The sequence below is a fragment of the Brassica oleracea genome, chromosome C5, assembly GCF_000695525.1.
Source record: "Brassica oleracea var. oleracea cultivar TO1000 chromosome C5, BOL, whole genome shotgun sequence".
In the NCBI taxonomy this organism is placed as follows: domain Eukaryota; kingdom Viridiplantae; phylum Streptophyta; class Magnoliopsida; order Brassicales; family Brassicaceae; genus Brassica; species Brassica oleracea.
Window position 1 is genome coordinate 32,569,052 of NC_027752.1, and position 26,824 is coordinate 32,595,875.

General features: G+C 31.7%; 2 protein-coding genes across 3 annotated transcripts; both read left to right on the plus strand.

The window, feature by feature from the left end:
• Positions 1-14,637: 14,637 nt before the first annotated feature.
• LOC106294735 (glycolipid transfer protein 3) lies at positions 14,638-16,596 on the plus strand. The gene is made up of 6 exons (XM_013730368.1): positions 14,638-14,999; positions 15,205-15,260; positions 15,643-15,773; positions 15,867-16,002; positions 16,097-16,240; positions 16,353-16,596. Exons 1-6 carry the CDS (start codon positions 14,801-14,803, stop codon positions 16,386-16,388), a joined length of 702 nt encoding a protein of 233 aa, XP_013585822.1. The 5' UTR covers positions 14,638-14,800; the 3' UTR covers positions 16,389-16,596.
• Positions 16,597-18,019: 1,423 nt separating this feature from the next.
• Positions 18,020-24,058, plus strand: LOC106294734 (ABC transporter C family member 8). Of its 2 annotated transcripts, none has more exons than XM_013730366.1 (12): positions 18,020-18,277; positions 18,707-20,654; positions 20,731-21,051; positions 21,117-21,203; positions 21,278-21,892; positions 21,970-22,134; positions 22,216-22,510; positions 22,600-22,814; positions 22,897-23,202; positions 23,273-23,336; positions 23,424-23,663; positions 23,749-24,058. In XM_013730366.1, the coding sequence occupies exons 1-12, from the start codon at positions 18,267-18,269 to the stop codon at positions 23,874-23,876; spliced, it is 4,395 nt and encodes a 1,464-aa protein (XP_013585820.1). In that variant the 5' UTR covers positions 18,020-18,266; the 3' UTR covers positions 23,877-24,058. The 2 variants fall into 2 exon arrangements, with proteins under 2 accessions (XP_013585820.1, XP_013585819.1); XM_013730365.1 differs by lacking the exon at positions 18,020-18,277 and adding an exon at positions 18,296-18,403 and having other exon boundaries at positions 18,709-20,654.
• Positions 24,059-26,824: the final 2,766 nt, after the last annotated feature.

A 26,824-nucleotide genomic window follows, 5' to 3' on the forward strand; every position in this document is an offset into this window, starting at 1 on the left:
CGAAAGATTGAGAGAATAAATAATTGATGAAATTGATAACTGTTCGGGTAAACATAGGTGAATCATTTATTTTAGTAACCGTGTATAATATATGTAGTTTAAAACCTCATTGTAAATATTGTAAAATCACCTGTTTATCGTCACGTATAAAATATAATTTAGTTTTGTAAATTAGCTGTTAAGCCTTCCAAATTGATATACAGGCACAATGTATAGTAGTGACACCTAGCAATTGTTGAGACCAAATTGTCTTTACTCGCGGTTTGGACTCGCTTATGCCCTTTATTGAGTGGTCGAACGCAGACAACAATCATAAAAACACGTGTTGCTTGAATAAATGTTGTATGTAACGGTTTTAAGTCCAAAACAATAGAGGAATTCGCCAAAACAGATGTCACCAATGAACATGCACTATATTTAGGACTGAAAATTTTATCCGTTAAATTTGATTTGATTCGTTATTCGTTTCTATACGGTCAGAAAAATCTGGATATCCGTAAATTATTGGAGCAAAACAAATATTAAAATTCAATATCCGTTAAAACGAATCAAATCATAAATACTAAAATTTTAGCTGGCAGATATCCGCTCCGCTCTGACATAGATATAAATACATGTATGTCTATGATTAAACATGAAATTTTAAATATAAAATGTGTAAAAGACAATATTGCCCTAAACTTATCTTCAACCCATCTCTCTCTCGATCTATCTCTTTCGCGAATCTTCGTCGTCCAGATCCACCGTCTCCGTCCAGATCCGCCATCTCCATCCAGATCCGACATTTCCGTCCAAATAGTTTGTATAGGGTTTATAAAAAAATATAAAGACTTTATCAAAAGGTTTATAAATAGTTTAGAGAGTCTTCTTAAGCTGTTAGAGAAATATCTATTCAACTAGAAAATATATCAGAAGAATCAGGTTGGTGGTGTTTTGAAGTGTTCCATCTTTTTATTTCATGAAATCAGTTATAGAGTGTTTGACAAAGCGTTGTAAGTACATTAAGAACTGAAGCATTGTTAAAAGATAGTTGCTTGCTACTGCTACTTCTTCTGAAGGATGAATGCTTAAAGTCATTACGAAACAGACATTTAAATGAAGTCATCATAGTCTTCTTTGAGTGTGAATTCAGCTGAATCAACCGCCAAGCAAGAGGAGTAGAAGGCATCATCATCAGAGCCATGGCGGATTGGGGAGCGCCATGGAGTTGATGAGCTCTTCAATCAATCAGTAAACTTGGGAGATGGAATCTCTTCTGGTTCGTCACTGATGCAAGACTTTTCAAGGGTCTAAGATCAAATCAATGTAGTATTAAAGATTGTCGAACCAATCCTAGGTGATTCTAAAGCAAAAGGAATGCAAGTTTATGCTTAAGCTAAGTGCGATCCGGTTTTAAAGATTGTATGAACTAAAAACTATAAGCTAATGCAATAAAGTAATGATCTTTCTTTATCAATTTGAAGTAAAAGGACTCATGGGGCTAGGCATTTGATCTCAGGTGATGTAGATTCAATCTAAAGGTGGCAAGATAATCAATCAAACACTTTCCTTATGCCTAGACACTAATCTAAACAAGCTCTATCTCTCTAGAAGAATGTTCTTTTGGTAAAGCAACTCAAGCATCTAATTTCTTAGGTTGAATGTCACTAAAGCAAACATGGAGAACAAATCCAATAGCAATCTTAACTCCTTTAGCAACTAATCTCTTAGGTAAAGAAAGCTAAAAGCATTGAAGAGTTGGTTCTGACATTTCATCATACACCTTGTGGGCAGGAAATGCCTAGAGATCTATTTTAGTATGATCAAGACTAAAATAGCATTTGGAACCCTCAACAAGCAAGGAAACAAGTAGATCTAACTTTTAACACCCTAGATCATCTTTAATCACCCTTAATCACCATAGCCCATGAATCCAAAGATGACTACTCAATATTCTTCATGATGAACCCAAGAATCAATGATGATTTGGTGTTAATCATGGTTAGTGATCAAGATAATCAAGCAATCACAAGAGAGAAATGATCAAGATAGGATATTTCACCTAAAAGTTCTTCTGTGATTAGATAGAAAAACAAGATCCCCATTAGTTTAGAATTACAAAAGTATTTATATCATCTTTGGATAACCTAATGGTTTCCTTTAAAAAGTCTAAAATACACTTAAAAAATATCTAAAATTGCTCAAGTAAAATCGCGCGACCCGGGTAGCAGTCGCTAGCAACAACCCGCGTGAAGCACCCCGAGTTGAAGCGTCGAGCAGCTACAAATACGCGCGCGGGTACGACTCCCCGCGTCCCTCTCTCCGCATCAGACCGTCTACACTCTCTCTCTCCGTACGCGCGGGTAGGCGATCCCGCGAGCCTTCAACCCGCTGTAGCCTGATCTTGGAGACTATGGTTCGTCGTCTCTGTTATGGTTCGTCGTCTCTGTTCTACTCGAGCCTCTCCTCTACGACCATCAAACAGCCCTACTCGAGCTTGATTTCTTCTTCCTCGCCTTGATCAAGCCGTGACTGCGCCACCGTCTCCTCCAAGCCGCGACCAAGCTTCGTCGAGCTTCATCAGTCTCCGCGTGGCCGTGCCGTCTCTTCGTCGCCGTCGGGACTGAGCCTCACTCCTCATCGGGAAGCCCTCATATACAAGTCGTCTCCTCCTCGCCGTGATCGGATCTCCAGGCCGTGGTATCCGCCTCCGTCGCCGTGATCGTCATCTTCTCGCAACGGAGAAGTCGAGAAGCAAAAATGGTGGATTTGGGATGTTCTGCACATCTGGTCCCTCTTCTTTTGGATAATTACGAATTGACCCCAAAACTATTGAATTTGCAGAAAGATCCACCCGAATCAGCTTCAAAACTTCCAATTGTGCATCTTAGACCCTGTCAAATGCAATTTTGCATGCAACTACAATTTAACACCTAAATGCAACCTAAAATGATCATACTAAGCTAAAAAATGAATCTAAAACTTATGAAAATCATGAGATATCAGTCACAAATCAGATTGTTCTTACCATCCATCAGAAACCAAAAACACACAAACCAAGTAGAGTCACAAAAAGTACCATTTCAAGTTCTACAACTAGAAGAAAGATACACATTGAATCGGAGAAGAAGATATTCAAAATATTCAACACAAAAATACTTAAAGGAGGAAGGATCAACAACATATATCAAAAACGATAACACATAAGCATTATGTTCTTCATCGATAAATATTTATAAGGTTTTATAAATTTGAGATTTAAAAACTTCACGAGAAAATATTTGTTTTCCTTCCCAGAAACTGATTTTTAAGAAATCACGCTAAAATTAAAAAAAGAGATGACGATCACCATCGATTTTCCGGTGATCATTGTTAGCTTCTCACATAGATCGTCTTGTTCGTTTAAGGTCGTCAACGTTGTCGGATCTGGCCGAAGAACTCGTCAACGTCGCCGGATCTGGCCGGAGAACTCATCGTCGTCGTCAGATCTTGCAGGAGAACTCGTCGGCGTCATCGGATCTGGCCGAAAAGTTCATCAGCATCGTCGGATTTGGCCAGAGAACTCATAGTCGTCGTCAGATCTGGCCGGAGAACTCATCAGCGTCTTCGGATCTGGCCGGAGAACTCATCAGCATCGTCGGATCTGGCCGGAGAACTCGTCAGCGTCGTCGGATCTGGCCGGAGAACTCATAGTTGTCGTCGTTAAATTTGGATCTGAGATTTGAAAAAATCTTGGGGAAGAAAATAATAGTTTTAGGTTTAATTAGTTAGGGTATAATGGTATTTTGCCTATTAAATTTTTAATGGTAAAGTTGGTTAATGTATAGATGAAATGTGGTATTAGGAAAGTGGTATTCGTGACAATTTCTCATGTTATAACTACTTTTTAACATAAAATTTGATAAATTTCATTCCACACTTTTATGAAAATATTAAATCAAGAAAGAAAAAAAAATATTTATAAAGTTAATTATTTTTATAAATTTACTTGTGTTTTTATTATCATTTTTATATATTTATTTGTGTTTAAGAAAGCGTATGAGATATTTGTAATCGCAAATATTCCTAATATACGAAGAAAATTATAAATATCAATATTTTTGCGAATATATCTCCGCGCCCAGTCCCAGCTATATCGTCTTTGAATATTTTGAATATATATGAACTTTTGATCTAGCTAGTATCCGATTTGGGATTATATATTCTCTCTAAATGCTAATTTTTTATGGGGGTATGAACTATAGATACTCTCAGAGGGACATACTTTTTTTCACTAACATGAATTTACTTATAATATACTTCTCTTAGGTTTGTGAATTCGAAACCTCACTTTTTCATCATAAATTAATTTATGAGTAACAAAATACAATGTATACCATTTTCCATCTTGGTGTGGAAGAAACCGAATTTTACTCTATACATGTTTTCTGGGGTTTTAACAATAAAAATAAAAAGAATATATTTTAAATGATTTTTCAAATGAATTATTTTGAGAAAAATTTCAATACATGTTTGTTTATCTATAAATGATTCAATTTTAGTTAAACATTAAAATTTAACTAAGCAGCTAAATTATAATAATACTACTATTTAGATTTTAGAAATTTATTGACTTTATATCAATGTAGATGTTCTAATGATTACATGAGTATTAACATGTTATCCGACTATATGAAATTGCATCTATAACTGGAAAAAGGGGAAGAAAGCATGACAAAGCGATGGCAATTTGGTTTGCATGGCATTGACAGATTTCTTTAGTTTTTCAGGATAATTTTTCTGGTTTTTTTAACTCTTTCACAGACAATAGTAGAATTGCTTGTAACAAGGTTTTTGATGTGAATAAATTTAAAATTCATTAAAAAAAAGACTATACGAGATTTGCCGCTCATTAGATGGACTCATTGGAAAACAGTTTTAATTTTTGTCAACTCAAATTCATTAAGCACAACATTCACATGCATAAGGAGAAAGAGATAGATACCCTTAACAACAGGAAATTTAATGATATAATTGGTAGTTTATAAGATATAAAATTAATAATTAGCAGTAAGTGCGACAAAAGATCATTATTAAGTGGTCGTAGTATTATATTTTTAGAATCTACATCGCTATTTGTGGGACCCTATGGTCAGGATAGGAACGGAAGTGGACCATATTCGAAGGACATGTTAATTGGTATGCTGTAATTATAAGCATCATATTACCTAGAAAGAGACTTAAAACAACTCTAAAAGTCCAAAACCAAACTACACCACAAATAATAAAGGAAAATGGTTTAATCATTTGTTGACTAAAATATAAACGGCATGATTTGCATAATTATCCATGTTAAGTTCATTGTACGAAATCATTATTGCTTGGTCATTAATCATGAATCGGGATGAGATAAATGGGAATTGAGATTACGCAGACCATATACTTAAAATTAGAAAATTTATTTGTATATAAATTAATAGATAAGCAACTATATTCGTCCCACTAATTGTTGGAGTGCCTTACCCACCACCATGTTCGACAGACTCTAGACAACACTTAATTTGGCAAAGATACCGTTCAATTTATGTTGTAATCTTGTTTATAACCAGACGAGATTTGTAACTATGCATTCATGTTCTCTTATATTAATAATTTTCCCTCATGTCGATTTAGTTTTATTTCTAGCTAGTATATATCCATCGTTAGGCCATTTCTCGGCCATTTCTCCGAATGTTGAATTATGTTAATTAACTTGAACTTCGCATTCGTAACAAAAAGGTCAATAAACTTGGTTAAGCGAAGGTTCAAAGCATTAGTACGTGCGAAAGATAACAACTAACTTCCTATCTAGCCGGTCGTTTTAAAATTTTAACCACCTGAATATAATTTTCTCAAAGCTATCTCAAATCATCTCAAACCTCACTTTATAATTTATTGCAAAATAGAGTGGAAAATAGAGTAATGAACAAACAAAAAATGAATACTCTATAAATGGAGTAATTTGTTTTTTCTTTGTTCTTCCTTTCATTTCCTACTCTATTTTACAGTAAATTATGGAGAGGAGTTGGAGATGCTGTAATAAAATGTTGGACCCATAAATTAAAGTAATAAACTCCTTAACTGCCCAGTTGATCAAAAAAAAAAAAAAACTCCTTAACTGCCCCCACTTTCTCCAAGTTCATTTGCACACAAAACGACATGCCAAGACGTGTAAGTTTTTGTATAGGGAAAATCGCATAAAAAACCTTCGAGGTTGCAGCTACTCACACTTTAAACTCTGAAATTATCTCACAAGCACTTTAAACCTTCAAAGTGACACTTTTATCAAAAGAAACCTCCAACCTGGATTACTTGTATATCAAGTCAAAACGGTAACCGGTACCGTTCAAAATCGATGACGTGTTGGTTCTCATTTTTTTTTTTAATTATTTTATTAATAAAATAAATATTAAAATATAAAAATTCATAAAAAAATTCAAAACAAATCATCAAAATCACTAAAAATTCACCAAAAATCAAAATATTCACCAAAAATTTTTAAATTACTTTATTAATAAAATAAATATAAAAATACAATAATATAAAAAATTCAAAAAAATCATAAAAAATCAATAAAATTCACAAAAATTCAAAAAATTCACAAAAATATTTTAAATTATTTTATTAATAAAATGAATATAAAAATAATCATAAAATTTTACAAAAATAAAAGATTCACAACAATATTTATATTATTTTATTAATAAAATAAGTATAAATATAGAAAATATAAAAATTCATTAAAAAAATCGAAACAAATCACAAAAAATCAAGAATAAAATTAAATGTGGTTTTATAAAAGCAACTAAGGAATAACGTGCATTGAGTGCTATATACTGGCTATCCTCAAGCTATCATTAATATACATTCTTCCCTTTAACAATCCTGAATTTTTTCAAATCCAACCAACACACATAGAACATAATAGATTAAAAGAAATCCAAAATGGCAGTCAGTCTCTGGGTTATGATTACTCTAATTCAGATTAGAAAAATTCATTATCTTCAAATGATTCTTGTGAATGATTTGTTTAATTTTTTTTTATGAATTTTAATATTTTCTGTATTTTTATATTTATTTTATTAATAAAATAATTTAAAATATTTTTTGTGAATTTTTTGAATTTTTGTGAATTTTATTGACTTTTTATGATTTGTTTTGAATTTTTATAAATTTTTTATATTTATTTTATTAATAAAAGAATTTTTTTTTTTTGGTGAATATTTTTATTTTTGTGAATTTTTAGTGATTTTTATGATTTTTTTTGAATTTTTTATGGATTTTTATATTTTATACCTATTTTATTAATTAAATAATATAATTATTGTTGTGAATCTTTATTTTTGTAAAACATTATGATTATTTTATATTTATTTTATTAATAAAATAAGATAAAAAATTTTTTGTGAATTTTTTGAACTTTTGTGAATTTTATTGACTTTTTATGATTTTTTATGAATTTTTATATTATTGTATTTTTATATTTATTTTATTAATAAAATAATTTAAAATTTTTTGGTGAATATTTTGATTTTTTTGTGAATTTTTAGTGATTTTGATGATTTGTTTTGAATTTTTTTATGAATTTTTATATTTTTTATATTTTAATATTTATTTTATTAATAAAATAATTTATAAAAAAAAAGGAACCGACACATCATCGATTTTGAACAGTACCGGTTACCGTTTTGACTTGATGTACAAGTAAGCCAGGTTGGAGGTTTCTTTTGTTAAAAGTGTCAATTTGAAGGTTTAAAGTACTTGTGAAATACTCTTAGGGTTTAAAGTGTGAGTGGCTGCCATGAAGGTTTTTTATGCGATTTTCCCTTTTTGTATATGTACATGTAAACTATATTTGATGATGTACTATGTAAATTATTTGTCGTTTAACATTTCTATCTTACGTCCTATTGTACAGCTATTGTTGTTCATCTTCGTCAAAAATAGGTGTCGTTCTCAACTTATCGTGGAGCACAGCACCGGCTGTAATCGCTTAGCCATTTAGCTTTTAATATAATTTTTGTGACAAAAAGAAGAGAAGATTATTGTGCCACAAAATTTTCTTTCTTATTTATCAGGCTATCATTTGAACGTCTAAAGTACTGAAGGTAGACTTAAGCTTCTAATGTTTTCAATTGCATTGCATCGAACCATAATTAATATAATAACAAAAATTTCTACATGTATCTATATTTTTGTTACTATTAAAACCGTACCACAGTTGTTCAGCATGTTGCTATTTTTATTTATGAGTCTGCGAACAAAACAAAATTTTAGACTCCTAAAATTATTTTTTTTTTAATAATTACTTTAAAAATATATTATAATTGATATATTTATGATGAAAAAAATCATATATATATATATATATATATATATATTCACATAAAATCATTTATGACTAATTTATCAATTATATATATAAATACATATATTAAAATCAAGTTTTCCTCCGCAAAATTGTAAGATTGATGGTTTCCACCAAAAAAACAAATTGAGTTTTCTTGACAGAACTGTAAAATTAACTCACTTTTTTTTGCCGAAACCGCAAAATTGATTTTTTCGACCAAATTGAGTTTTTTTGCCGAAACCGCAAGATTAATTTTTTTCCTCTAAAATTAAAAATCGAGTTTATCGCCAAAAGCATACAATTGGTTTTTCCCGCAAAACTCGTAGAATCAAAGTTTTTATGCCAAAATCATAAAATTATGTTTTCCTGTTGAAACTATACAATCATATTTTCTACTAAAACCACAAAAAATAAATTTAGCCACTAAAACTGCAAAAGTATATTTTTCAGCCAAAACTACTAAATAATATTTTCTCACCAAATTCGTATATTTTGATTTTTTTGGAAATAACCGAAAAGTATAATTTCTCACCAAAATTGCAAACTCAGATTTTTTTTCACCAAAATTGAAAAATTGGATTTCCCATTAAAATTGTTAAATAATATTTTATTTAATAACCACAAAATATTATTTTCTAATTAATTTAATATTATAATTATTAAATATGTATTTGAAACTGAATTTTAAAATTTATTTTAGATATAAAAATTATTTTGTTAAGAATATAATTTTAGACATATTTATCCAAAAAAATCAAATTCAGTATTAATAATATAAATCATATACTATTTTTATTTTTAATTAATAGCATTTAAATTTTCTTTTAAAAAACAAATTTGGCATTCAGTTGTTATAGCTAGATGGATAGGGGATGATTGGTTGTGGCTGTAGATGCTCTGGACAGCCAAAATTTAGTCTAGAGCTATATATGTCAACCAATCGAGCTTTTCTTTCCTTAAAAAACTAACAGCAAAAAAACCTCGGCAAAATCAAAATATGTCTGTAGAGAACTTTATTTTCAGAGCAAAAAATTAGTGCTTTAGAAAGTTACAACAATGAAAGCTACAACAAATAAATCTACAGATTAAATTCTACAGCAAAAAATATAAAGGTACAGCCCTTACCAATCATCCCTATATATTAATTATAAAAATGAACACATTTGGATTGAATATCTAGAAGTTGAATGGGAAATTGCCAAAAATACCACATTCATAATACCATTTTTCATGTTTACCTTAATCACTTTTATCCTCACTTTTAAAAAAGGAAAAAGAGATTTATAATCCTAGTGTTAAATAATATAAACTTAGAGTTTAGAGTTGAGATGTGGGGTAGAGTTTTTGGAATATTTAAAAAAAAATCACAAAATAGTTTCAGTTTTTTTTTCGAATTTAAAAAAGAAAATTTGAAAAAAAAATTCTAAAAAGCTCAAAAAAATTTATAAAAAGTTTAAATTTGAAAAAGTATAATTCGAAAACTTAAAAAAGAATTTTTTTTTTTTTATTTATTTATTTATTTAAATAATTATTTATTATATATATAGAGAATAAATGTATAATTTTTTTTTCTTTTAATGAATTTGAAAATATATTTTTAGTGATGGTAAATATGAATAATGGTACCAACAAATCGGTAAACATGAAAATTTCCTAAGTGTATTTAGATGTTGTTTACATGTTACATCCAAATATAAAAAGAAACATGACCTTGGTTTGTTAATTTTGTTGTTAAGCTTAGTTATCTGAGATTGGTTTAGGTATCTCTATATATGTGTGCTGTCTTTAAAAAAAAAGAGAGTATATATGTGTGCTGTTGCAGTTGAAATATATATAGTCTTCATTGTCAAATATATCCAAACAAAAAATTCTAAATTTATATTAGTATATCTAAGTATATATTTCCAAGTTTGATGACATTGTTATCTATCTATTTATCTATCTATAATATTATTTGTGAAATGATTTTTTGGATTCAATCTCTTATATAAAAGTTAGAGTAGTTAAATTTGATGCTACCCTTAATAATAATAATATGTTTTAAATTTATAAGTCAAAATATTAATTCACTATATTACATATTAAATAAATTATGTCATTAGTTTTGAAAGCTGATAGGTAAGTTCGTCAACTACGTCAAATTAATATAATATCTAATAGGATATTATTGGAAAAAATATATATGTAACAACACACTTTCTAAACGTATATATACTAAACCTATTTAACTTTGTGCCTTACGATCATAAATCTGTTTAGGTTTTAGTTTAGTTTATATTTTTGTTTGTTACTCAATTTCATATTGCGTCTAATATCTTATGTGGTTTTGTAATTGTGCAATTTGTTCGTGTATTGTTCGGAATCTTATAATCTATTTTTATGTTTCTCAGTGGTCGTGGAGGTAGAAAGGAATTCTATTGGCTGAAGTAAGAGATGTATCAACACATAAAATGCAGATAAATATAGCTGTTTTCTTTGTGCTCGTTAGAATTATTTCCTTTAGTTTATTTTGAATAATTTGATCATGGCAATATTATTTTGTTTTATGAATCATTGGAAAATGGTTTTACACATGAAATATACGTATAACTATTTGATTTTGAATAGTTTGATCAGACATTACTATATTATAATGTAATATAATAAAATTAGACGAAATTTTTTTTTTCCGAAAAAGAAGATAATTCCTATATAGATTATGTTGTTATTGACAAATAATATCAAACATTCCTAGATACACAACTACTAATCAAATATAATTTTTAAGAAAATATTTATACTACAGGAGTGTTTCTAAATATTTTAACCCAATATCAAAACATTTTGATGTAAAATATGTCAAATATGAAAATTCGGTGTTTAACATGAATTAACTAATAATCTATGTAATAATAAATAGGAAAAAAAGTCTAAAATACTACATTCCTAATAGTTCTTTTCATGTTTAACTTAATCACTTTTACCCTCACTTTTAAAGAGGTAAAAAGACACATATAACCCTAGATTTAATTAATATAGACTTAGGATTTTAAGTTGAAGGGTGAGACAGAGTTTTGGAATATGGAGTTTAGGATTCTAATAAATATATAAATAAATACTTAAAAATTATTTAAAAAATGGTTTCAAAAATAAATTTCGAATTTTGAAAAGAAAAGAAAATTCAAAAACAAATTTCATAAATATAAAAACAAAAATTCAAAAAACAATTATATAAAAGTTCAAATTTGAAAATTTATAATTCAAAAACTATTTTTTTTAAAAAATATTTGTTTTATTTTTTATTTTTTATTTATTAAAATAATTATATATATATAAAGCAACAATATAAGAGTCTTTTGCCTCTTATGAAAAAAATATTTGTGAAAATGTCCCTTTATTGAAGGTAAACATAAATAATAGTATCAACAATGTGGTAAAGATGAAAATTTCCCTAATAAATATTGATCAGATAATTATGTCCGCACACACGAACAAAACCCCTAATTTTTAATTATTTATTGAAACTAGAAATATTCATATATAACCTCCATAAATTAACAATTGACTAATTACTAATTTGATAATAAGCAGAGTTTTGTTTTGAATTAAAGTTCTCAATCTATTAATTTGTGAACAAATAAATATTTATTTATAGAGGTTTAATTAGATTTACATAGATACCAACTAAGTTTATGCTTATCAAAATCCATTAGAATATTACAAAAGGCAACTATTTTTGTTTGAAAGCAAATATGAAAACAAATGGCAAATATTTATAAATTTTTCAATATGTTTAATTATATGAACTTTTCAGAACCAAATTAACCCTTAGCTAATTTTTTTTTATTTTTTTATTTATTTGTTTTTATATGAAGTTTTAATTTATGTGTCCCCAAAATCAGCGTTTAATTTATTCCATTTGAATATATCAACCTAATATCTTTGGTAAACCACTAGACCACTACATTTTTATGTCTTAGCTAAATTTTGATCGATCCTAATTTTGATCTCCACTAAATATCAATGTTTTTAAAACTGGACCAAAAACTGAATCAAATAATTTTTGGATCACGGTTCAATATGGTTCGACCGGATCAAACCTGGTCCAATAATCTAATTCATTATTTTTAAAATATTGAAATTTAAAAGTAAAGTTGATAAATATGATACATAAATTAAAATATAAATAAATATCAAATATAAACATTATATATATAAACTATTTTTTGTTAATATGGTTAGTTTATATATTTTTGATTGTTTTAATAATTTTATTAAGTTCATCCGATCCGACTACTTGTCCGGTACATGGTCAAAGCAATTATTTGATTCAATTCGACTATATGACAGGTTCATTTTCAAACCTTGCTCAACCGCTGGGATGCTCCGGTTTTAAAAACACTTCTAAATATGGTGTGATAACTACATACACATTGGTGTGTCTCTGACAATGAATCTCTGACGACGCATACCCTAATATAGTCCAGAGACATTTTTATTTATTAATCAACAGCGCAAAATTCTCAAATAAAGATTTAGAAATATCTATTAATTTTTTATATCACTAAAATTTTAGATATACTTATTAATTCTCAAATAAGCGAAGTAATTTCTTTTTGCCATGTCAATCTATTGTTATACTATAGTGCTTTTAAAACCGGAACGAAAACTGAACCGGATAATTATTTGGGTCACGGTGGAATATGGTTCGATCGGATCAAAACTGGTTTAATATATTTTTAATGTATACATTTAAAAATAATGTTAGTAAATATGATACATAAATAAAATATAAATGGATTTAAAATATAAAACATTATAAATATAAACTAGTTTTTTTTTACGTGACCGGTTCATGATCGGACAAGTTATAAGATTCAATCTGGCTATGTAACTGGTTCATGGTTGAACTCGGTTAAACCAACAGGTCTGTCCGGTTTAAAAAACACGGCTTTAACCACATTATTTATTTAACCGCACTATTGTTTTCATTTGAATTTTGTAGTTTTCCATAAATAATCTACAAACATTTACTTATGATCAGAGTTAGTCCTGAATTTTAGAAGTCTGCAAAAATAACCGGTTACCCATTTCATTTCAAACTTTGAACTCTTAACCAAGATTCTTTTTATTTCCCAAGTAAATTTTCTTTCTTACAAAAATTAGGACCAAAATTATATTAATAAAAGTGGGGACTACACACAAATATGAACTTAATTAGTTTGGGTTCAGAGTCTAGCCTGCTTCTGATGATAATCCAATTTAATATCTAGGTAAACACGTTTTAACTGGCTAGTATATGAAGATAAACCTTTTAATTACCCAGTAAACCAAAGGGGTTCGGGCGTAAATTGTTCCCATACGGGAGAAATAAACAATCCAAATAAACAAATATAACAATAAACAAATTTGATCAAAACCGATACCTAGGTCAAACTCCTGTTCGAAAACACGACTGTTTAGGCGCCGTTTGAAGGTTGACCGCGACGAATATGTCTAAATCGGTATAGCCATGCGTTGATCTGTGTTGATCCACGTAAGATCTGCATAATTTTTTCGTTGTCCGCCTAATTCCCGCGTTGGTCGCCTAAGTTTTTTTTTTCCGTTCGGGTAAAGTTGAAACACCGTTGATTATTTTTTACTCATTATTAACAGATTTTGTGTAATTATTCATTACTAAATAATTACAATTAGCTATCAAACCCAAAACAAACACATATATACTGCATTTGAGGATTTTTCGTACCAAACACACCATAATCTAAATGTTGAAGATCTGCATAATTTTTTCGTTGTCCGCCTAATTCCCGCGTTGGTCGCCTAAGTTTTTTTTTTCCGTTCGGGTAAAGTTGAAACACCGTTGATTATTTTTTACTCATTATTAACAGATTTTGTGTAATTATTCATTACTAAATAATTACAATTAGCTATCAAACCCAAAACAAACACATATATACTGCATTTGAGGATTTTTCGTACCAAACACACCATAATCTAAATGTTGAACGAATCAAAAAGAGACTGTTTAAAATTATATATAAAAAGTTATATAATTATGTCTAAAAACTTATGTCATCGTGTTTAAAATTAACTAAATATATTATAAATATATTAAATTGTATTTAAAACCAGATCCTTCGTAATTTTTGAGTACTTTCCAATTTTTCGGTAATTCGCTAAATCTAGGTTACCGTCTGACTAGCGCCTAACGTATTTTAGAACATGGGGTCAAACACCTGGGCCACACCAATCAGTAATCCCCCTCGTCTCGATGAGAGGATCTCTAACTATTATTATATAATCTATTTACTATTAGTATTTTTCGAATATTCACAAAAACGAAAACATACTAAATGCAAAGGAAACACTTCAATGTCCGGAAATATAAATAGCTGACTTCCTGATGGTGATTTAGTAGAGGCACACAAACACACCCACCCATACATACTCTAGAGGCAGGAGAATCAATCCAAGATGAAACGAAAGAGATGTGACATGGAAGAGGCAACCAAGAAGAAGAAGATGACAGAGATTGGATCGGCCATTGAAGAACTCTCTCTTCTTTCCATAGCCAAGACCACAATAGTTACTACCAAAATAGAAGCCACCAACATCATCAATTTACCTTTGAAGCCTCTCCTCTCTTTCTGCAAATTAATCGTCCAAGTTCTTGGTATATGTGTGTGTGTATATATATATATATTCAAAAGTAGTTTTATGAAATGTTATGCAATTTTTGTTTCTTGGTATTGAGGATAATATAAAATGAAAACGTTATGTTCTTCAGAATCTAGCTCACCGTACTATTTAGTTTTCTTAAATCAAGCTTAACTAGCTTCTCCAATGGTTGTCCTGAAACCTTTGTTGATTGTTTGCAGATAAGATTGGCCCGACAATGGCTGTTCTCCGACAAGACATTGATCAAAATATTCAAGTAATTAATTTTTTCCTTTTTTATCTATACTAATAATGTTAATATATACACGCATCATTTTCAATGTTCGTAATCGCTTGCGTAAACAGTTTAGAAATATGTATTTTGGTAACTAACGTATTAATTAGTTAGAGTGATTAAAAAAAGTAAAAAACTGATGTCCCTTCTACTCGACGTCCAAGAAACTTTCATCCCTTTCGACACACGGACCCGTCTACACCTTTACATTGCTTTCAGGGTCATTTTCGTCATACCTTCTCTCTCCTTTCGAATGAATGGACCTTATTTCTTTTACCCCATCCTCATTTTTTTTATATTATTCATTTTTTTGTAACCTTTTATATTATTGATTTAGCTCTTCCTGTTTGTTGACTTGGTGTAGAGATTAGAGAAGATGTGGGAAACTGATCCTATCGTGTACTCAAATTTGGTTGAGATATTGAGAAAAGAAGCGAAGGAAGGATCTTCTAAGAAGCCTAAAAGCTGCAGCAGAGCTGCTGTTTGGCTAAACAGGTACGCACCATTTTAATTTATATCCAAATCGGTTTGGTTAAGACCATATCAAATACGATCCAACAAATTTTTATACTCCCAAAATATTTATAGAGCGATGGATTTTACATTGGCCCTATTGCAACGGCTTGTCAAAGACATGTCACAGAACATGCAACAAGCCGTCGAAGAAAGTTATAATTCGACTATAAAACCTTGGCATGGATGGATCTCTTGTGCTGCTTTCAAGGTACTATTATTATATTACTGTTCTTTATGATTATAAACTCCAAAAATAATCTTAATTGAACAATTTCTTGGATTTTGTTTGTATGTACCTTAAGGTTGCTCTTAAGCTGGTACCAAACAACAACACATTCATCAACGTGCTTGCGGGTAAAGACGAGAGTTACCAGATGGTTCAAGATGATATAAGAAGTTTGATTTCTTTGCTCATTCCACTTCTAAGCCAGCTCCATTCTATTTTGGTAAGATTATCATTACCATTATTATTATAATTAATAATAGAGAGATATCAGATATGTATGGATCTTTGTGATTAGTTTTGCTTTGTTTCTCTGATTTATTTGGTTGCGGTAGGAATTATACGAAGTGCACAAACTAAAGTCAACATGAGAAAGAGAACCGAAAAGGGAAGGATTTAAAGGGTTTAGTTTGGTTGTAACACAAAGTCTAACTTGTAGCATCTCTTTTCTAATGAATTTTTATCGATTTTTCTTCGAATGAATTGTTCGTCTAACAGCTTTATCATGCATGCAATGATGATTTTCTTTGTTGGTACATGAGTTTGTATGGATCATACATACATGTATTGTTGTTTATATATGCACATGCACGCACGAAGTGGCAGAGCTAGAAACTTTTTGGACTGGGGTCAATTGTTTTTTAACATAATCACTAAACTATATAAAACTTATATTTTACGACCTTCATAATATGAAACTTTTTAATTACAGTTTCATTGACTACATATTTAAATATTTGTTTCGATAAAAATAGAAAAATATCTATTCCAACCAATTACCATATTGACAAAGTTCTCTAGTTAAATATTTGTATTTTACTTTGTCTCTTTGATTATAGTGATATTACAATATTTTTTTTCACCGGGATCATCTAGATAAATTGGTCCATTAGTTATCTAATTAATAAAAAAATAGTCCATTTCTAAATATGAAACTAGCTGTTAAAAATATTCAGATTATAAACATAAACCCTATATTTTTATTGAATTTGAATCAATGAATCATAATCATTTTTAGTGATAAATAAATAATCAAAACATCAAAGTATAAGATAAAAAAAAGAACCCAACTTGAAATTAGTCCAAAACATGTTTGCTCTCGCGTTTGTCGAAAAAGAGAAATTTGTTTATTAATTTGTTTTTAATGTTCTTGATATAAATTATTATACTATTTAGGCCTAATATAATTTGGGTTTAAAACTAATATGTAACTAAGTCTAAGATAAAAACGTATTATTAGTTTCATGGTTTTTTGCAATAGTAAAAACAGAGATAAAAATTAATACAAATCCAAATTTTAACAAATAAATGATATAAATGTATTAGTTATATAAGTGTCTTTAAATTTTAATGTTTTAATTATTCTGTGGGGTTTCACTTTTAGTGGGATCAAATTTAATTTTCTATAGATCAAACAAAGTATGAAAACTGATGATACTAAATTTAATTTTCTATTGGAATCAATACATTTTTACTCAAAAAAAAAATGCAAATATTAAGAATAAAACCTAGCTATATATAGTTGAATCAAGATCTAATTAGAAGTTAGAATCTAATTCCCAACAAACCATCACACACGATAACAACATTGAACTTAATCACTAAATAATGAGACCAAATCATTGTCAGCATCATTGGTTACCCCAGGGATAAAGCAGTAATAATTTTTAATTTGCAATATAAATTCCAATTTGAATCGGAGCCCATTATTGGCCCAATCTGTCGATGTCGGATTTTATTTTCGGCGTTAGCACTTCCTTCCTTTCAGATATTCAGTTTAGGTGGCTCTAACTTACTTCCTTCTCATTTTAAATATCAAAAAAAGTTGGCCGGAAAGCTCACAGGGCTCGAGGAGGTTGCAATGGAAGACAGCGACACCTCTAGAGACAAACGTTCAGACAGCTTCTGTCTTTCACTTCGACGACAAACTTCAGAAATAAAACCCCCTTAAAATACGATAAAAGAAATAAATGCACAATGTTTTTTTTCTTAAAAACAAAATACTCTCCTTCATAAATGGAAGAGATCCGTGAATCTCGTCTCCTCGTCGTGTTAGCGAATGCTTCGTGTTATTATTACGTAAGCAATTACGCATCTCTATGCAAGTTCGAGAGAGACATAGAGGCTGGAAGATAAAAGGTTGGTTGTCCCCTCGACGGTTAATTATAAAAAAAAGGACAGAGAAAAAAAGTAAGAGAAGAGAGAGCCGTCAATCATTTTTTGCTCAACAAAGATTCTAATCTGAGGAGATGTGGACAAAAAGATAGATACATCGCTTTTTACTCAAACACCGACCTCACGTTTCAATAAAAAGGGATAGCTTTTTCTGTTCATTTGTGTAATCTTACTCTTCTCTTGCTTGCTTCTACAATGGCGGTTTTGATTGGTATGGTTCACTCTTTTCTTTACTCACTCTGTTGCTTTCTTCGGCTTACTTGTTTCATTGCTTAGTTTTCAAGTTTGTTGCATTCTTGGGTTGTGTGTGTTGGGAGGTTCTTGGTTTAAATAATCTTATATGAGAACAATCATTGATGATACTATATATGGTGGGGGAACTTTGTTATTCACCATCTTTGGCTTCTTGTGTTCCTCTAAAGACAAAAAAAATGGCTATTAAATAAACTGTACTAATGTTAGTGATTTGCTGATTTATTTAAAGTCTCTTTGTGATTGGTTCTTTTCATGATGCAGAGGACCTTCCATGGTGTGACGTTGAACTGAATCTTGGCTCTAAATGCTTACAGAGAACGGCCATAGATCTCGTTAATCTACTGTTCCTCTCCTTCTTCTACTTGCTCTTGGTAGCTGGTTGTGTTTCACAGCGTTTTACTCTTGGGAGCCGCAAAAAAGGCTGGATCTTTGTTGCTGCAGCTATATGCTGTGCTGCTACTAGCATTATATATCTTGGTGCTGGACTGAAGAATCTGATTGCTAGTGCCAATGATGAAGTCTCCTGGGTTGCTTGCTTTGTTGAAGGGCTCATTTGGGTCTCACTTACGGTTTCACTGCTTGTTAACGGCTCCAAGTGGATCAAGATTCTCGCATCGGTTTGGTGGGTGTCTTTTGCTTTGCTGGATTCAGCAGCAAAGATTGAGATACTTTCTCAGGGGAAAAGCATCAGAATGTTTGACATCATTACCTGGCTGATAAGCCTTTTGCTTCTTCTTTGCTCCTGGATGAACTTGAGATCTTCTCCAGAAGCTCAAGATTACAGCACAGCAGGTCTTTCTGATCCTTTATTAGCTGAGAATTCTAAGAAAAACTCGGCAAGGTTAGCAACAGCTAGATTTTTCAGCTTTCTATCCTTCTCTTGGATGAACTCTTTACTCTCGTTGGGCTTCAAGAAACCATTAACCCCAGACGATATCCCAAGTGTTGTCCCGGAGGATGAGGCTGAGTTAGCTTACACTAAATTCTCCAAAGCATGGGATGATGCTCTTCTCTCAGAGCCAGAGGGAGCCAAGGAAAGAAACTTGGTGTTCAGAGCCGTTGCAAAAGTCTACTTCAAGGAGAACATACTCACAGCAGTTTGTGCACTCTTCCGAACAATAGCTGTAGTATCTCTTCCACTAATGCTATACGTCTTTGTGGATTACGCAAACAGTGACCACCGTGATCTCCGCACTGGTTTCTTCAACTTAGCTTGTCTAGTTATGCTGAAGCTTGTTGAGTCCTTGTCAATGAGACACTGGTACTTTGCAGCAAGAAGATCAGGGATGAGGATTAGATCAGCGCTGATGGTCGCTGCGTATAAAAAGCAGCTGAAGCTATCAAGCTTAGGGAGGAAAAGGCATTCGTCTGGAGAGATTGTGAACTACATCGCCGTGGATGCGTACCGAATGGGAGAGTTCTTGTGGTGGTTCCACTCAGGATGGAGCCTTACGCTGCAGCTTTTGCTTTCCACAGCTGTACTTTTCGGAGTAGTTGGAATAGGAGCTGTTCCAGGTTTGATTCTTCTTCTCCTCTGCGGTCTTCTTAATCTCCCGTTTGCAAAGATGCTGCAGAACTGCCAGACCCAGTTCATGATCGCGCAGGATAAACGATTAAGATCCACTTCGGAGATTCTGAACAGTATGAAAGTCATTAAGCTGCAGTCATGGGAAGAGGAGTTCAAGAAACAGATAGAGTCTTGCCGTGATGAGGAGTTCAAATGGTTGGCTAAGGCTCAGCTGACAAAGGCCTTTGGTACTTTCTTGTATTGGATGTCTCCAACAATAGTTTCTTCTGTTATCTTTGTGGGGTGTGCTTTAATGAACAGCGCGCCGCTGAACGCAAGCACCATCTTCACGGTTTTAGCTACGCTGAGAGTTATGTCAGAGCCGGTTAGAGTTATACCTGAGGCGATTTCTGCTATCATCCAAGTGAACGTCTCTTTTGATAGGATCAACAACTTTTTGCTTGATGATGAGCTCAAGACCGACGAGATTGGAAGAAGTGGTATGGAGAAGTCTGGAACAGCAGTTGATATACAAGCAGGAAACTTCAGTTGGGATCCAGAAACTAAGCATCCAACTCTTCGAAATATAAATTTGGAAATTAAGAATGGGCAAAAAGTTGCTGTTTGTGGACCAGTTGGTGCAGGTAAATCGTCTCTGTTGCATGCAGTGCTCGGAGAAATACCTAAAGTTTCAGGAACTGTAAGCAAAGCATCCACCAAGAACCTCTCTTTGTTCATTTTATATATGTTTACTTTGTGTTGTTCAACTGAAACAGGTAAAGGTCTCTGGGTCCATCGCTTATGTTTCTCAGACCTCTTGGATCCAAAGTGGTACCATCAGGGATAACATCCTCTATGGGAAGCCAATGGAAACTAGACGATATAACGCTGCTATTAAAGCATGTGCTTTGGATAAGGACATAAATGATTTTGGACATGGTGACCTCACAGAGATAGGACAAAGAGGGCTTAACTTGAGCGGAGGGCAAAAGCAAAGGATTCAGCTGGCACGTGCTGTTTATGCAGATGCTGATGTTTACCTCCTTGATGATCCTTTTAGTGCTGTTGATGCACATACAGCTGGAGTTCTTTTTCATGTAATTGATTTTGACGAAACTTTCTTAAAGAATGCTTCTTAATATGTTTAGTTATGACTTTGCAGAAATGTGTTGAGGACTCGCTGAGGGAGAAAACTGTCATTCTGGTCACTCACCAAGTTGAATTCCTCTCAGAAGTTGATCAAATTCTGGTAAAACTTGAGTAGCATCAGATAAAAAAGACTGTCTATGTCTAAACATATTAATGATTGATGATCTTAATCAGGTTATGGAAGAAGGAAGAATCACTCAGTTAGGAAAGTATGATGAGCTCTTAATGATGGGAACGGCATTCAAACAGCTGGTGAATGCTCATAACGATGCAGTAACTGTGTTACCTTTGGCTAGTAATGAAAGCCTAGGAGATCTTACCAAAGTGGGCAGAGACAGAGAGATAGGAAACATCCAGGTTGTAGAGAAAATCGAAGAAGAGATCACAACAACAACCAATGTTCCAGGGGCACAACTTACGCAGGAAGAGGAAAAAGAGGCGGGCTATGTTGGATTGAAACCTTTCTTGGACTATTTAAATGTCTCCAGAGGATGGTTTCTTCTGTCGTCAAGCGTATTGGGTCAGGTAGGCTTTGTAGTTTTTCAAGCCGCATCAACATACTGGCTGGCTTATGGAATTGGGATCCCTAATCTCACAGCAACAATGCTTATTGGAGTCTATAGCGTCATCTCAACTCTTAGTGCTGGTTTTGTATACGCGAGAGCTGTAACGACTGCCCATCTTGGACTAAAAGCTTCTAAAGCTTTCTTCTCTGGTTTCACAAATGCAGTCTTCAAAGCACCAATGCTTTTCTTTGATTCTACTCCAGTTGGACGCATTCTCACCCGAGTAAGATATCTTTGCTTATATGAATAACACTACATCTCAGTCAGTGTATGATATATAATTGCATGTAACATTTGCAGGCATCATCTGATTTAAACGTCTTGGACTTTGACATTCCATTTGCAATCATATTTGTGGTATCACCTGCTGTCGAGCTCACTGCTGCTCTAATCGTCATGACATATGTGACATGGCAAGTTATCATTATCGCTCTTCTTGCTTTAGCGGCCACGAAAGTTGTTCAGGTACGTATCTTCCTTTGACTTATATTTGTAGCAGCAAAGAAGTCATTATCAATTGTTTCTGCCTTCTTCTCTGAACAAAAGGAGTACTATTTAGCCTCCGCAAGGGAGCTTATTAGGATCAATGGAACAACGAAAGCTCCAGTGATGAACTATGCTGCAGAAACCTCGCTTGGAGTGGTGACAATAAGAGCTTTTGGAACTGTAGATAGATTCCTTAAAAACTACCTAAGCCTGGTGGATGCAGATGCTGTGCTGTTCTTTCTGTCTAATGCAGCCATGGAGTGGGTGATTCTGAGGATAGAGACTCTTCAGAATTTGACTTTGTTCACTTGTGCACTTCTGCTTATCCTTATTCCCAAGGGCTACATAGCTCCAGGTACATTAACTATTTGTCTCATCACCTCATAGCTAATGTTAGTATCACACTGAAAGGTGCTTCATGAACTTTGTGTCTTTCTGTTTCAGGTCTTGTTGGGCTTTCACTATCCTATGCACTAACACTGACACAAACTCAGGTGTTTCTAACCAGATGGTATTGTACCTTATCAAATTCAATCATTTCGGTAGAGAGGATAAAACAGTATATGAGCATACCAGCAGAGCATCCTGCTGTTGTTGATGATAAAAGGCCACCTTCCTCATGGCCATCCAGTGGTACCATTCACTTGCAGGAACTTAAGGTATATGGAAACATTACTTGTTATAAGATGATGGTTCCAGTTATGTTAAAGACATATTGCTTTGCTTCTTTTTCTTTTGAAGATAAGATACCGGCCCAATGCTCCCTTGGTTCTCAAAGGAATCTCTTGCACATTCAGGGAAGGGACAAGAGTGGGAGTTGTGGGGAGAACGGGAAGTGGGAAAAGCACGTTGATCAGTGCTTTGTTCCGGTTGGTAGAACCAGCAAGTGGTTGTATATTGATTGATGGCATTGACATAAGTAAGATTGGTCTAAAAGACCTGAGAATGAAACTCAGCATCATTCCTCAAGAACCAACTCTCTTCCGTGGCTGCATAAGGACCAACCTTGATCCTTTAGGTGTTTACTCCGACGATGAAATATGGAAGGTAAAAATAAGAAACAAGAATGAGATTTCTGTCTGAAACCTCTCTAATGAACCATTACTTTTGCGTGCAGGCTCTTGAGAAGTGTCAGCTTAAGGCCACCATTAGCAATCTACCTAATAAACTTGATTCTTCAGGTTGAGAACAAAAACAAGATGCCATGTTGGCTTGTTAGCTCTCTTTATTGACAACACTTTTGTTTGTCTTTTTCTTGACCCGAGAAGTGAGTGATGAAGGAGAGAACTGGAGCGTGGGACAGAGGCAGCTGTTCTGTCTTGGAAGAGTCTTATTAAAGAGAAACAAAATATTGGTGTTGGATGAAGCTACGGCTTCCATAGATTCAGCCACTGATGCCATCATCCAGAGAATCATAAGAGAGGAGTTCGCAGATTGCACGGTGGTAACAGTTGCACATAGAGTTCCAACGGTTATAGATAGTGACATGGTCATGGTTCTCTCCTTTGGTAAACATCTTTGTCGTCTCAAATGATCATTACGTCTTTTGGGAAACTTATGTTTAATGGGTTTTGGTTTGGTTTTTGAAAACAGGTGATCTTGTGGAGTACAACGAGCCTTCAAAGCTGATGGAGACTGATTCTTACTTCTCCAAGCTCGTTGCTGAGTATTGGGCAAGCTGCAGAGGAAACTCTTCTCAGAATCTACAAGTTCACATCTAAACTAAATCGTTCAAGTCTATGGAAAGAAAGACCATTTCATAAAACTCATCAAGGAAAATTATTCATAATTAAGTTTTTTCGATGTAGTTCACCAAACTCTCTGATTGAATCAGTTATTACCCTTTCACCAGCCATCTTCCCTTCACCGGCGATGTTCTTTATAGTGGAACACTGATCATACTCTGCCTCAGTCTCACCCACCGGCCTAAAATATAGAAGCTATAAACTATCCAAGATAATAGTTTTAAGTTACTTTTGGAAAAATGTATACACACATTCAGAAACCAGTATCATATAAACGATTGTCTAATAATAATATATGTATTTAAGAAGAATGCAAAAGATCTGAGATATGTTAATTGCTAAATAATTGGTTTGTTACGTTAATAATTGTTGGTAGTTAATTATGCAGCTCATGTTCCACGTTTCAAATCCCTGAAAAAGAACGACTACATTTTGGACTATTTCCATATACTAGAAAAGTTTACATAGAGCTTCCATAGAGCTGACAAACACACTATCAAAATCTTAAAACATGGCATTAAGCCAATGGAAGAATATTATGAGAAATTTTGACGTTTAGGAAACGCTTGGAGTTCAATGGTCATGAAGAAGCATGCATGATCCCATTCAAATGAGTTATTACCAACGACCAGATCCGTTGGAAGTCAGTCTGAAAAGGTACTTTAAGATGGATTTCCAACGGATTTTACTGTCACTTCCATATGGTTGAAAATTGTTCTTCCGTCGAAAAGCATTAGAAATTTCTAACCCTTTTCTAAAAGAATGAGTATGTTGTTAAGAAATAACTTATAATTTATAGTAATGAGAAATTTAAATAAGAGTAGAATTTGATACCCGTAGGAAGCAAATAACACTAGTATAAGGGAGAAAGTTTATTATAAGGAAGAAGAAGAAGATGTAATAGTTCTTTGATTATAAACTCTTGTTCTTGTTTATGGTGTACAAAAGAGTGAGATGAGTGATGGTATTTATAGTGAACAACAATACACAAAATAACAAAGATGGTGCTTAATTTGGTAAATGAGTGGGTGATCATAGTGCTTGAGTTGGTAAAGGAGTGGATGATCATAGTGCTTGAGTTTGGTAAAGAAGTGGATGATCATTTCAATGCTTAATTTATAACATATGTCATAATTTCAAAGGATTTAAATTATCAGATATTATAACTGTTTATCACCGCTAAAATGTTATCAAAAATTTCCTACGATTCAATCCATCAAAAAATTCCGAGACAGTTTTCATCAAAACATTTTAACAGATAAACCATCAAAATTTTTCGAAAGATTTAGTCATCAAAAAATTATAACAGAATAAACCCGCACAATTTTAAGAAACATTTAAATTTTTTTTTTTTTTTGAAAAAAATACATTTTATATTAGTATTATACATATAATACAAAATTATTTTTTTACAAATCGTATTCTCAAAATATTTTGGTTAAATGCATAATAGATATCATTTAATAAAAATGGATTTTATATTATAAAAAAAGAATTTTAGGAAACATTTTTAAGAAAATAATTTCAAGGATACATTACTAAATACCGTTTATAAAAACAAATATCATAAAATAACATATTGAAAACCATATTCTAATTTTTTTTAAAATTATTAAATTTAAAATATTTTTATGATTTTCAAAAAAAAAAAAGTTTTTATCAAAACACATAATAAAAACATTTTAAAATTTGGTTTCTAAAAACAAATTGATGAGAAAGGCATTTGCAATTTTTTATATTATAAATTACATAATAAAAAAAATATTCAATAAGAAATCTAATTAATCTAACATCAATCTAACAAAAAATATCTAGAACTATCCTCAATCAAACACAAAACTAACAAAGTTTTTAAGACTGTATGTATATCTTCATTTATTATGGTAGTCTGAATATATATATTACTAATGGAAACAGTAAAATTCTATATATATATAAAAATGCTATAGAAACATTGCTTACACCCAAATTGTAAGAAAATTATTGGTTAAAACAAAACAAAATTATGAATTAGGGTCCTTAAAACTTGTAAATAGATATTGGGCATGAGCAACTGCCTTTTTAAAAAGCACTAGAACCTGACCCGCGCGCCAGCGCGGATTTGAATTTTTGATTTTTGGTTATTTATTTAACTAAATAATGTATTTGTAATATTTGATGTATTATATTCACCAAGTAAATAATTTTTTTGGCATCTTAAACCATCTATTTACGATGAATATTCGATATCATATAAAAAATTGAACAAATAGACGCAATTAGAGAATTGTAGACGATATATAAAAACAATGGTTATTAATGTAAAATATGAAAAAATATTATATTATGACTTAGTATGACATAAAAGATTATAAATTAGTTATACATGTTTAAAGAAAATAAAATATTTTTTAAACTTCTATGAAAAATTTAACATATAAAAAAGGGCGATGAATTAGTCATCAAATGGTAAATAATTTCATAATTTTATTATTAATAAATTATTTATAGTCTTTGTTTTTCGTCAAGATAATTATTAAATGTCCATAACATTAATATGTTAAAAGGCCATATTATGAAAGCCCATGTTGTAACCGTTTTTTTCGGGAAGTGTAACAAAAAAAAAAATACATTTAACTCTTCGTTTTGTTTAAGTTTGTGTAGGTAAAAGATTAAAAAAAATATCTCTGTCTTTTTCAATGTTCAATCTGGCAACTGCTTTAGTAAGTTTTGAAATGAATTATCTTTTGGACTTCTATTTCACATTGTGTTTAGCCCGAGGATCAATGATAATTCATTTCAACTTAATTTCTTTTCCAGCTGTTTATTTTCTCCCTCTTATGTTGGAAGTACTAACTCACTTTTAGAATTCATGTATAGCCTTACTTATAGTTTTCGGGGATGGCTCTGGATTCTTAAGTGTCAATAGAGATTTATATCCAACA